This window comes from Muntiacus reevesi, chromosome 6 (genome assembly GCF_963930625.1).
Source record: "Muntiacus reevesi chromosome 6, mMunRee1.1, whole genome shotgun sequence".
In the NCBI taxonomy this organism is placed as follows: Eukaryota; Metazoa; Chordata; class Mammalia; order Artiodactyla; family Cervidae; genus Muntiacus; species Muntiacus reevesi.
In genome coordinates, this window is record NC_089254.1 from 7336900 (window position 1) to 7350896 (window position 13997).

A 13997-nucleotide genomic window follows, 5' to 3' on the forward strand; every position below is an offset into this window, starting at 1 on the left:
ATATTAAAAAGAAATCAGGACTTCCCTGGTGGCCCGGTGGTTGGGAACCCACCCGCCAATGCAGGACACCAGTTCAATCCCTGGTCAGGGATCATGTGGGTAAGACCCCACATGTGGCGGGGCAACTGAGCCCACACACCACAACCACTGAACGTGTACCCTAGAGCCCATGCGCTGCAACAAGAGAACCCGCTGCAATGAGAAGCCTGCACCCCGCAACGAGAGTAGCCTCCACTTGCTGCAACCAGAGAAAGTTCTTAGAGCAGCAGCAAAACCCCAGCACAGCCAAAAGTAAATAAGTAGGAAAAAAAGAAGAAATCAAACCCAGAAAAAAAATCCAAAAGACTAGGTAAATAAATTAAATCCAGCAGTGAAACACTCAGGAGGAAGGTGCTTGGGTCTGGGCACGCCAGGACAAGGTGTCTCCTGTGGACGGCACCTGTCTGCAGAGGTGCAGCCGGCTGACCGCGTGGACCAGGTAGTCTTTGGCCGCTGACCACCGAGGGTCACAGTCGGCAGGGCGACCCTCTCCATCGTCTTCATCCTCAGAGGAGCCAGACAAGGCTAAGCACAGCATCTGCTCCAGTGAAGTGTCTGTGGGAATCTGCCAGTGATACGGGAACTATTTAGAAATCAGGGGCTTTTTCCTGGGATGTTTTTCTCCTAATAGTACCACAGTCTTGCCAAAGAAAAAGCTCTGACATTTGTTTGATGGAAGACATAACAAGTTGATGGAGCACTATTGTCCATGTGCATTTACCTGGAGGAGAGGCCTTCAGAGTGCAGGAGTAAGTTGATGACTCTTTTCAGGAGAACCGCAATTTCTCCAGGACATGGGATGATTTCAGATACTGTTTGTCTCCACTCTCTTGGGCCAAAGGCACCCACAGGCTGGCCCAGTGTAACTGATACCTTGGACTCACAAATTTGCTTTGCCAAAATTGTTTTCTAAGTATCAGAGCTGGATGAAGTTGGATCAGAGTTCTGGGTCAGAAATTACTTAATATTTTCAAGCCAAACCTCCTTTATTGCTATGAATGAACTTCACATGAAGTTTCTCTAATACAACTCCATTAAAACATGTATGTTCTTGTTGGAATGAACTGTGTTCCTCTATTACATAGTTTTATAACAATCGTGGTGTCATCCCATCTGGAGGTGGGGAAGGGGTCTGGGGAAGTGGGCCCAGGATGCAGACAGGTCTGCAGTATTTGGCTCCTGCCCTGCGAGAAGCAGATGTACCCACAGATGTGCCAAGAAACTAAAGGGTCAGCAGGTAAGGGCCTCCCAGACCCTCAGGGGCAGCTGCTAGTGGGACTTGGAGGGGTCAGTGGGTCAGAGCCCCTGATTTTACAGTTTGGAAACTGAGGCTCCGATCTGAACTCTGGTCCAGCTGGTTCCCCAGGCCTACACCTCTGCTCCCCAGGCACCGCTCTGCCTGGAAACCAGCCCTGTCATGCCCTCTGCCCCATCTGGACCCCACCGGGCTTCACAACCTCCCCCCCTCAGGGGCCTGGCTTGTCCCCCTGCGGCTACGAGGTGTTCTATTACATCAAACTGTGTTTGAGGCAGGATCATGAGACAAGGAAAGAGGGAAGGAGCAGTTCTAGAGAAGTCAGACACAGCAGCATCCCGCCCAGTCCAAGGAGCCAGATTTCAATAAAGGCACTCCCGCCCCAAGGTCCCAGGAGAAGGTTCTAGAGTTGCCCTCGAGGAGAGACCCAAAGTGTGTTTACCTCCTGTAGGTCAGAAGAGTAATTCAGGACTCGTTCTGCGTGAAGGTCATCAAAGCCAAATCGGGATTTCAGGTCAGCCTGAACCTTCTGTGGGTCCCACATCAGCTCCTTCACGGACAGGCTGTAACCTGACTCTGCAGGACAACCAGTGATATATACCATCGGCTGGGGCAACGCTGAGACAGGTCAAAAGTCATTTAGAAAATGATGTCTTTTCCACTTCAAACAGAAAGGCAAATGTGGCACAAAGGCCAACTGGACCACTCACAGGAAGAGCAAACAAGCTAATCCGGAGCTAGGGAGATTGCGGTGATACATCACTTGCTTCCTTGCATGCTCAGTCGTATCCAATTCTTTGAGACGCTATGGACTATAGCCTGCCAGGCTCCTCTGCCCATGGAGTGTTCCAGGCAAGCACACTGGAGTGGGTTGCCATTTCCTCCTCCAGGAGATGGTCCCGACCCAGGGATCAAACCCTCATCTCCCGCATCTCCTGCATTAGCAGGAGGATTCTTTACTACTGAGCCACCTCCTGGCACATAAATGACCACAGATTTCTAGAGGGTCATTTGATAATGGGCTTCCCTGGTGGCTCAGATGGTAAAGAATCTGCCTGCAATGCAGGAGACCTGAGTTCAATCCCTGGGTCGGGAGGATTCCCTGGAAAAGGGAGTGGCAAGAAGTTTATGAAATTCACATATTGAACCCAATAATTTTGTTTTAAAAAATTTATCTCAAGAAACCTAATAAGATGCCTGAAGGAAAAGTCATGAACCATGATATTACTGCACTGATTTTACACTGTTTAAATATTGAAAATCAACTCAGTGTCTAGTGCTGGAGGAGGGAAGGAAATACGATTTATTTATAGCACAAAATACTGTGGAGTCTTTAAAATAATATTTATAAAAATTGTTTAAAACCAAAGAAAATGTTCCCCTGCAACAGAGCTAATCAAGATATAAAACTCATAAGGTACCCAAGTAAGCCAGCAGGGCCATACAGAAATGGCAACCCCCGTCCCAAAATCTACACCCGAGACCTCCAAGGTCGGGTGATCTCTGGTGAGTATGGCCTGGCAACTTCAAACCTAAAGGCACATAAATTCCAAGGTGAACCTGCATCTGGAAACCCAGCTCTAGGTCATTTCAGATCATGATTCAGCAAGCATCAGCTACCCAAGCCTCCACCACAAGCCCTCCTACGAGACTTCACGTGCCCTGAAATTAATGCTGTGAAGATGACAGAAAGTCAGGGTCACAGGGAACTCTGGGCAGGTTCTGAAGTCGGGGCGGGGGGTCTACCCAGGAATCTGGCTTGGGAAAAGACAGGTTCTGAGATTAAAACGAGCACTTCCTATGTGTGGAGAGGTGCCAGGCAGGAGATATGGGTCATACATAGTACAGACTTTCAGTGAAAGGTAAGTTCTGGAGATTTCCTGCATGGCACTGGGATCACAGTCAACAATGCTGTATCATATACTTGAAATTTACTCAGACATCATTATCACCCCAAAAAGGCAACTGTGTGAAGTGGTGACTGTTTTAAGTAACTTGTTTTTGGTGATCATGTTACCACATATACATATATTAAACCATTACCTTGTACACTTTGAATATATACAATTTGGTCAGTAAAATAAAAGAAAATGAACACTTAAGGAAAAAAGAAAGGATACCTGGGTCAAGCTAAGTCATTTTCCTGCGGAAAGACTATCTATTCGGTTGGGAGGGGGTGTGGCTCTAAATCCATATCACCTTTCTCCTCTTATTGTTTTTCAAATACGTCAAATATTTTTCAAATATGTTTTCCTAATAGGAGTTCAGGAGGGAGGAAAGACTAAAATCAAAGAACGAATGGGACTTCCCTAGCGGTCTAATGTGTTGGGCTCTGTACTTCCATTAGGAGTCCAGTTTTCCTTCCCTGGTCAGGGAACAAAGATCCCACAGGTTGAGTGGTACAACCAAAAAAAAAAAACAAGAACCAATGACAGGTCTATTCTTGAAGGGCATCAAGTCCTAGAGTTTTAAAATCAGTTATTTTTTTAATTAAAAAAAACATTTATTAGAAATGACTGCAGAATTTTGGTAGAAACTCAAATTGTTTTGAGTTCCAAATTTTCGGTCTACCTCTATCAGAAACAACTGATTGTTTCTTGCGTTTGATATTTTATTTCAATCATTTCTTTGAACAGCATGTGAGCTCTGTGGTGGTGGCTGATAAATTTAACCAGTACAACTGTGAAATGTCACAACAGCGGTAAGATGCCCATACCTGTGGCCACCGCTCCACTCTCCCGCAGGAATGCCAGCGTTGAAACGGCCGCCTTTAGCACCATTTCAGAGACCCTGGAAAAGGTGTGGTTGAGGGGCAGCCAATCTAAATCTTCTAGAGCTGATAAGGAACTGGAAATGAAGCAGAACCAGAGCACCATTAGCAAAACAGGTAGCATCGACCTGGCCCGCCCCGCCCCACTCCAGCAGGACGTGGCTGGAACTCCCAAGGCTGGAGTGTGACCCTAACTCTCTGGACCAGGAATGAAACACAAAAGTTAAGTGCTTTCTTTGGTCCACTCAGGAAGCCGACAGGTGCCAAGTGCCGTGACCTCAGAAAAGTGCTTATCAGCCCGCCTGTGTCAAGTCTGGACACTCAGTCTAATATCCAGGGGCCCTGTGCCTGCTGGAGAACCCTGTGGGAAGCCTTGTTCAACTTCATAATGTTCTGATTCTGAGTTATGCACCAGGATGAGGGGGTAGGAGTCCCTGGTCCCCCCACCCCTGCCCAGTTCTGCCTGCCCCTCAGCTCTGTCTGCATCTCAGAGCCCCGTCTGCACCCCTGGACACTCCTGCCTGCACATCCAAGCAGCAGCCACAGCCTCCACCTTACGCTCCTGCCCACAGCAGCCCCTGGCCACCCAGGGACCTGGGGGTGCACACTCCAGTGGGGAGCGCTGCCCTCCACGGGGGTAGGGAAGGGGCCTATGGAGCTCTCAGAGTGGGCTCTGGCCCCTTGGGCAGGGAGCTCAGGTGGGGGGTGCTCTGCTGCAGAGGCCAGAATGGAGGCCACAGCTGGGACTCCACCCCCCTGGCCTGAGGGCTCAACTTTTACTAATAAAATGCCCTGTTCACAGGACAGATTCACACAGAGTCCAATTTGGGTGGGGGGGAAGACCACATTATTAAAATGCGGGAAGCCAGCTGGGACGGAGTCCTCCAAAAGGTCACCCTGTTATGGAAACCATGGCGTCAGAAAGACACAAAGGCACTCAAAGATGCACAACAGCTGAGTTTATTCCGCACCGGTGTGGGCCCAGCAGAGTCACCTCCAAATGCTGGGCCCCCGACTTTGTTCTGGATATCTTTAATACACAGGAAACTTTCTGCTCAAACAACCCAGATCCCTCCCCTCCCCAGGTAGCCCTAGTTTCCATGGGTAAGTAAGCAAGAACACAGAAGTGAAAGCGGTGATTGATGAGCAGCAGCTATTTAAAACAAGATAGAAGGGAAAGCAGAAGGTTGTTACTTTAATCGGGGGCTTAGATCTCACTCCTATCTCAACCCAGGGTAACATGGGGTCAGGTCCATCACAGGAGACCAATGGGCTGCTCCATGAACCACAACTGGTAAGACTGAGTTAGCTGTTTTCGGTAATATTTGGGGCCACTGCAGCATCATTTACTAAGAAACTAGTTTAAAGTGTTATTGTTGCAGGGAGAGGTCAATTCTGACTCCATGTAGGAACTGTTTCTTTGACTTGCTTTCTGTTGTTTTTGTTATTGTCAATAATTATTATTATTATTATTATTATCATACAATGTCCTGCCTCAGAGAATCCTGCCCCTCTGTCTGACTGTTAAACTGAAGTCCCTTTGTTCGGAACCCTGTCCACTGGAGATGGCAGAAAAAAAGAAATTAACACATCCCCCTGCCTGAGGCTTGCCATTCTAAGAGATACTTGCAAGACTGAATGGCCTCTTTACTTTCCTTCCCCACCACCCCCCATCTGTGATCCATAAAAGAACCCAGCATCCAGACCCCAACCAGATGGTAGTTTGCCATCTTCTTGCTAAGCCAGTCAGCCTTCTGAATAAAGTCAGATTCTTTGCCTCAGCACCTTGTCTCTTGGATTCATTGGCCTGTCATGCAGCGAACAGAGCAAGTTTAGCAAGCTTGGGGTCAGTAATATTATGTTCATGTCATATCTCCAGTAACAAAAAGCTCAGAAACAACTGAAGACCAGTTATAAATTATCAAGTAAACTGTGGTCAACCTAGACAGCATATTAAAAATCAGAGACATTGCTTTGCCAACAAAGGTCCATCTAGTCAAGGCTATGGTTTTTCCAGTGGTCATGTATGGATGTGAGAGTTGGACTATAAAGAAAGCTGAGAGCCGAAGAATGGATGCTTTTGAGCTGTGGTGTTGGAGAAGATTCTTGGACTGCAAGGAGATCCAACCAGTCCATCCTAAAGGAGATCAGTCCTGGATGTTCACTGGAAGGACTGATGTTGAAGCTGAAACTCCAATACTTTGGCCACCTGATGCGGAGAGCTGACTCATTGGAAAAGACCCTGATGCCAGGAAAGACTGAAGGCAGAAGGGGACGACAGAGGATGAGATGGTTGGATGGCATCACCGACACAATGGACATGGGTTTGGGTGGACTCCGGGAGCTGGTGATGGACAGGGAGGCCTGGCGTGCTGCGGTCCATGGGGTCGCAAAGAGTCGGACACGACTGAGTGACTGAACTGAACTGAAACTGCAGTCTACTATACCTTATCAAAATGGAATGTTATTCAGCCAGTGATGATGCTCATCTGAAGACTATCAGGATACAGGAAACGTTAATGATGCAACGTTATATTGTTTAAATCAGGGAGCACATGCTCTGAATAACATCACCGCACTTATGTAAAATATTTATACAGGGAGTGAGAGGCAGGCGTGGAGAAGCAAGAGTTCCGCCATCTCTGGGTGGTATAATTCCAGAGATACAATGCCTGTTTTTCTTGTATCAATCACTCAGAGATGTATTTTCCCATTAAAAAGTGAGGAGGAAGAAACCAACACAACATTGCAAAGCTATTATCCTCCAATTAAAAACAAGATTAGAAAAAAAAATTTTTTTAATAAGATTAGAAAAAAGATGAATATACAAAAAAAGAAGACCCAGTACAGCCAAAACTAAACAAAGCAAAACAACAACAACAACAAAACTAAAAAAAAAAATGAGAAGGATGATCAAATCCTCTGTAACTGGTTACGTTTCTCATTTTAACTTACCTCAGAACTGCATGGAGTAGGTGTCCTCCCCCGAGGACGCCATCTGCAATGTGGAAGTTGTTTGCGTAGAATCTTGGCAGTAAAAGCAGAAAATCCCAGAGGTGAGGCTGCTGGTGGAGACTCTCTAGCTTCCCAATCACGTCCTCGGTCTTATTGAGATCCACCTGATGGAACAAAACGCCAGGTGGGAGGAGGAGGGGCAGGGCCGCGACAGCGGTAAGAAGGCAGAAACCCTGGGGGCCAAAGTCGTGCCTCCTGAGTCACTATGAACAGACCTGATTTTAAATTTACTCTGTGAGGTTGGTTTTTTAACTGTTGTGGAAGTTTGAACTGGGGAAGAGAGGTAGATGTCTGTTTTTGTAACAAGCTGAACCAATTTCCAAGATGTTGAGATAGATTTTGGAAATAGATGATGAATTGTTCAAATCTGAACACAACTGGAATAACTACTGTTATTTGGGTTTTTTCTGTTCTTGCAGCTGAGCACAATCATGACTATATCAGTTATAGTGTCAATAACTGAATACTTCCATCCTCACAAAAATTCGTCCTCCCCCCACCCACCACCATTGAGCAAAAATATGTTCCACACTGTCAAATGTCCCTTGGAAACAAAACGTCCCCCAGCAATAACTGGGGCCTTAACTGAAGGCTGTGTATCTAATGCAAGTCAAAGGTTTGTGCCAAACACATGAATCTTTTTGTTTTGCTTTTTTTTTAACTCTGCTGTGGCTTGCGGTATCTTAGTTCTCTGACCAGGGATGGAACCTGGGCACCCTCCAGTGGAAGAATAGAGCCACTTGCCCTGAGTCACCCACAACCATCCAGCCTCCATGTCCACCCTCTGGTTTTCTAAACTCATGACCTTACTTAAGAAGAGTACACTCGTCTTTTAATCCATCTCTTGCAGGATTCTGGCTATCTCAAATACAGCTTCTATACAGTGTTAACTAACAATCAAATCACTGGAAAGATGTGTTTGCAGAATAAACTTAAAATCAGTGCTTTGAACTTAACTGTGGTGGAAGAAGGATGTCACCTGCCATATCAGTAAACAGGGAATGCTGCAGTCATCAAGCCAGCAGGCACTGCAGCTGAGACCACTCTACCACCCCTCCACTCCCCTCCCCTCCCCACCCCTCCACTCCCCTCTCCTCCCCTGTGCACCCTGAGCAGGTTCAGGATGGAGAAAAGCAAGACACTGGCCCAGATAACTGAGATGCACATCCAAAGGATGATTTTGATGAGCCCAGACTCTTGCATCTTCCCATGCGTGGACAGCACTAAGTTCATTCACACAACACGTGCTTCTTCCTTAATCAACAGTAATCTTTTGATGTTCTGACTTCCCCGTATGTGTTGCAAAAATTCCTACCTGTCCAGGTTCCTCCCTTGCCTCTTCAGAGCAGTTCCTCAGAGAGAACTGACAGATTGTAAGTGTATGTGAAAGTGTTAGTCGCTAAGTCATGTCTGACTCTTTTGAGACCCTATGGACTGTAACCCACCAGGCTTCTCTGTCCATAGAATTCTCTAAGCAAGAATATGGAGTGGGCTGCCATTCCCTTCTCCAGGGGAATTTTCTCAACCCAGGAATCAAACCTGGGTCTCCTGCATTGCAGGCAGATTCATTACCATCTGAGCCACCAGGGAAGCTGTCCCTGACTTAAGTCCTCAGCAAGTCCACTGAATAAACCATAGTTCTTAAAAAAAAAAAAGTTCTTGGAATTCCCCAGCGGTACAGTGGTTAGGACTCTGTGCTTCTACTGCAGGGGGCATGAGTTCCATCCCTGATCAGGGAACTAAGATCCTTTGGGCCATACAATGCAGCCAAAAATTTAAAAATTAAAAATGTTTTTAAAAACATAATTCTCAGCTTTTTTTTTTCAGTCAATGCCATTATATCTCCAAAGACTAAGTTTCAAACTTTTGTTAAAATACTTACTGTTAAAAAACTGGAGCCATAAGGAGAATCTACAAAAAGAAGACGTCAGAGATATTAGTTCAGGCAGCAACCAGACAGCATGTGCCGAGCACCTATTCTAGTTCCAAAATCAAATGCCAATCACAGAGTCCTGCTCTGAGAGGTGATTACAACAACCTGAGAAATAAATCTGAAGGCAACAGTCACTCCTTTCAATACACACCGATATTAAATAAATTCCAGGGAAGTGATTTAACTGGTAAACCAAATTTCAACCACTTGCCATTTATTATTTATTGGAATAACCAATAAATTAAATGGAATTACCAAATAACCATTTATTATTTTCTGAGTCTCCAATTCCACAGCCATTGTGAGCATGCAAGACAGAGAGAATAAAGGGAAAGTAAAGAAAAACAAGAGAAAAAAAAAATTGAAGAGAGAGAAAAACATGAAAGTATGATTTTTCAGATTATATTTGGAATCTGGTTGTGATAAAATAAGAAATATGTGCTGATCTCTGCTTTCGGCTACTAACACAGGCTCTTAAAACTCTCATTTCCCGAGCGGTGGGTGTGATAGGAACATCTCTTCGTGTATCAGTCCTTGTTCCTGACAGGAGAGCTTCGAAAAGCCCTGTAACCTCCAAGTGATGACCATGCCTCTGAACACTAAGGACATGCCTGAGGGCTTGGGTGCCCAGATGGCTTCACTGGAAAAGCCGAGACACATTTCTGAGACAGGCTGGACTTGGGGCCTGCTTGCATCTGGACAAATATCTCCTGCAGTTGGGCCAAAGTATGAACAACAGGATACAAAAAGGCCAAAACCCAACTACAAAGCAGTGTCCTGAACATGATCCCTGCAGACAGCACCTCCAAGGGGGTGGGCAGATCACTCAACATGACCCACTTACCCGCCCCCACCCTCATCCCACTTAAGGGAGCCTCTCACTTGTTCTCACTCCCTTCTGCTGCAGCAGGGGCCTCAGTAAAGCCTCGCCTGAATCTCTCATCTGGTCTCTGATCAATTTCTACTGACTTTGAGGAGCCCAAGAACCCAAGTTGGTAACAGAGCTGGACCTTTCATTCCCCCCACACCAGTGACCACCCCTGACCATCGAGAGTGAGGGGCTGGAGATGGAGTGAATCACCAATGATCTAATCAATGGAGCCTACCACAGGAAAAAAAAAAAAAATGAAACAATAGCTTCAGAGAGCCCGTAGCAAAAATTATATACCAAATATACTTATGGTAAAAATTTAAATGGATGTCTTTTGTTTTCATTAGCTAAATCAGCAACCCTAAGTACCAGGATGGAGTGGAGAGTCTGAGAGATTTACTTGCCTGGAGTCTTGGATCTTTCTACCCAGAGTTTTTGTAAGTTTCTAGCCTTGTCCATCACTTCATAAACTTCCTGGGCGAGGTCCTGTATCTCTTTTAAGAAGGCCAGGTCGTCAACCTTCTGGTGAGGAGCAGCTGCAGCTGGGAGCCTAGGAGAACTTTAAATAAATGAAGTAAGCACCTGGGTAGAACTCATCTATAGCCACAAGTCTCCTCAGCAGTTTAAGGTTCCTGATACCAAAAGGCCCAACTGTCCTCAATTAAGCCTGCGCACATTTACACCTCCTCCAATGCCCCAACAGCCCAGCATGTTGCTTGAGGCACACGGTGTAATCAATGAAAGGAATGAAATGACTAATAAACATATAAAACGGCCTCACAGATAAGGGACCTGTGAGCAGGGCAGCCCAGAGACAAGTCTGTGTGTCTTGCCCTGATTCAGACCCACTTGGGCATCGTGCAGACGGGGCATTAGGCAGAGCGGCCCTGGGGGATGTCCAGGGAGCGTTGGGGGTGCCTCCCCAGGAGAGATCAGCTGTGGGTGGAAGCAGGGGAGCCCCAGACAGAAAGGATAGTGTCAGGCCAGGTCACAAGGACTAGCGATCAGGAGGAAGGAGGCCGTCCCCACTGCGTGGTCAAGGCCACTTTTTCTGCTGGGATGTCCCCTGTCTTCTCATGTTTGAAACACAGCTTCCCTTTCTCATATTTCTAAGAAATATTCTCTCCCAGTTTTTTTTCCTTTAATTTTATTTTGTTTGTTTAGTTGCTAAGTCATGTCAGACTCTTCTGCAACCCCAAGGACTGTAGCCCTCCAGGCTCCTCTGTCCATGGGATTTCCCAGGCAAGAATATTGGAGTGGGTTGCCATTTCCTTCTCCAATTTATTTTAGCTTTAGCTAAATAATAATAGTAAAGTTTTTAAATAATAATAAAGTTTTTAAATGAAAAACAATACAGTTAGAAAGCTGTCATCATTCTCTTAGAATTAGCTTTGAATAATTTTACCACTAGAAGACACTAAGGAATGTAAAATGTGTCAACAATAATGTCCATCAGAGCAATGACCTAAAAGGGTAAGATCTAGACCCAATGTAAATGTCAAGTTCTAGGAGAAGTGTTAACATCACATGCTTACAAAAAGATTTCCTTTCATCTTTAAAAACGGGGTTCCAGGAAGCAGACTCCCGCAGAGAGGGTCAGAACCGAGTGGGAGTCTGTGAAGTACAGACTCTGAGCCCACCTCCCACCCTCAGCCAGGAGGCTGCCCAGGACTCTGCATTTTAACCCACCCTTCCTAGTGGTTCTAATAGGGATGATCCTGGCCAACCTCACGGTGTGGGAAAACGTACAGGCTCCAGATGGAGTCCCCCATGCTAAAACCAAGACTTAACCCCCAACCTAACTGCAGGTCGGTTTCCCCAGGAATACAACCCTGAAGGAGGTAATTTCACTGTGAAATTCTCTGATCGACAACCAAGGAGGTGGTCCTTTCCATCCCCAAAGAAAGATGGTTTGCCACATGGGCCCTCTCTTTCCACACAGGAAAGTTGCCTAAGCTTGAAATGCTTTCTTTTTTTTTGGCTTGGGAGGTTTTTAAAGGCAAGACAAGGAGCCCTCTCTACTGACCAGATAGGGTGCTGCTGGATTCATGAATCACCCAATACAGTCAACTCAACCTTTAGAATCTCCTTGGGTGAATTTTTGTTTTAGTAACACTATGTAATTCTAATAAAATATGATGATAAAATTGCTGTTTTATCTTACCTTTATATTAATACTTGTCGTATGTGGAGGAAAAATGATTTTTCATGAGTAAACAAGAGAAAACATTCTCACGACCTTTAAAATCGCACATTCTACCCTCTATGGCAGTCCATGGGGTCACAGAGTTGGACACCACTGAGCAGCTGAACTGAACCCTATCTACATCCAATCTCAAATTCAGTGGGAACTTACCTTAGTCAGTAAGAAACTATTGATTTAAAACAAAACAAGGAAATAAATAAATAGATAAAGTAAAACAAGGAATCATTTCACAAATTGCTGGAAGCTTGTTAAAGTAAGTAGGTGTCCAATTACTTTTAGCACACCCGAGAGGAAACAAAAAGTAAAATTGGGAGAAACTTTTCCTGATTAAAAAGTCAGATCCCATTAGATTTTTTAAGTCCTAGACCTTTTATTACATAAATTCTCAAACACTGTGACTGAAGGAACGGTTGTCAACAGGTAAATCCACCTGCTGCATCAGCCCCCCGGGACATCAGCCTTTTTTTTTTTTTTTTTGACATCAGCCTTTAATTGTCACCACCTACAAGGAAGCAGAGGCTTCCCAAGTGGCTTAGAGGTAAAGAACCCACCTGCCAATGCAGGAGATGCAAGAGACATGGGTTTGATCCCTCGGTCGGGAAGATCCCCTGGAGAAGGGAAGGACTACCCACATCAGTCTTCTTGCCTGGGAAATACCATGGACAGAGAGCCTGACAGGCTACAGTCCATGGGGTCACAAAGAGTCGGACAGGACCGAAGCAACTTAGCACGCACGGGGAAATCCCAGGGCTGAAACAGGCATTGTGTGGGGACCAGTTTCCTCCTTCCCAAGTCCAACTCTTTCTTTGGTCTTTTTATCAGGTGACATTGGACCCTGCCAGGTATGGGAGGAGCTGTGAACGGAAGTGGGGACAAAGGAGATCTGATTCAGGAAGACAAGAAAAGGCCACCTTGCAGGTGGCCCTCAGATCAGTAGGAAACCACCCTCTCAAAGGGCCCCGAGCCAAATGCTATGTCCAACAACCCCTGTGGGATTGCAGTGAAGGACCTGTGGATGTCAGAAGTGGGAGGAATCACTCAGGCCCCTCCCTCAGTTTGCAGACAAGGAAACTGAAGCCCGCTGAGGGTCCCCAAAGCCAAAATGTTTCTCAAGCAATGTCTCCCTTAGAAAGTCATCATTCAAATAATGGGATCATAACCGTAATAGGTTATTATTTAAATAATAAAACCCTTTATTTTGGGGGGGCTCCAAAATCAGTGCAGATGGTGACCGCAGCCATGAAATTAAAAGATGCTTACTCCTTGGAAGAAAAGCTATGACAAACCTAGAGAGAATATTAAAAAGCAGAGACATTACTTTGCCAACAAAGGTCTGTCTAGTCAAGGCTATGGTTTTTCCAGTGGTCATGTATGGATGTGAGAGTTGGACTATAAAGAAAGCTGAGCGCCAAAGAATTGATGCCTTTGAACTGTGGTGTTGCAGAAGACTCTTGAGAGTCCCTTAGACTGCAAGGAGATCCAGTCCATCCTAAAGGAAATCAGTCCTGAATATTCATTGGAAGGACTGATGCTGAGGCTGAAACTCCAATCTTTTGGCCACCTGATGCAAAGAACTGACTCATTTGAAAAGACCCTGATGCTGGGAAAGATTGAGGGCAGGAGGAGAAGGGGACGACAGAGGATGAGACGGTTGGAGGGCATCACCAACTCGATGGACATGGGTTTGAGAAGACTCTGGAAGTTGGTGATGGACAGGGAGGCATGGCGTGCTGCAGTCCATGGGGTCACAAAGAGCCAGACACGACTGAGCAACTGAACTGAACCCTAATAGGGTTGTCGGAGGGTCAGCAGAGGGAATCTATGTAAAATCTTAGCACAGAGTCCAGCTCCCAGCTCTCTTTAAAAGGCAGTAATAGGGACTTCCCAGGTGGTCCAGTGGTTAAGAAT

At 45.8% G+C, this 13997-nt stretch overlaps 1 protein-coding gene across 1 annotated transcript in view; it reads right to left on the reverse strand.

Moving 5' to 3' along the window:
* ABCA13 (ATP binding cassette subfamily A member 13) overlaps positions 1–13997 on the reverse strand; it is a 366717-nt gene that overhangs the window by 318902 nt on the left and 33818 nt on the right. The window contains exons 4-9 of the mRNA XM_065938900.1: positions 10288–10442; positions 8962–8990; positions 7020–7183; positions 4011–4141; positions 1737–1870; positions 440–604 (exon numbers count right to left, since the gene is read on the reverse strand). Of these exons, the coding sequence (XP_065794972.1) occupies positions 440–604; positions 1737–1870; positions 4011–4141; positions 7020–7183; positions 8962–8990; positions 10288–10442 (778 nt within the window). The remainder of the gene's footprint in view (positions 1–439; positions 605–1736; positions 1871–4010; positions 4142–7019; positions 7184–8961; positions 8991–10287; positions 10443–13997) is intronic.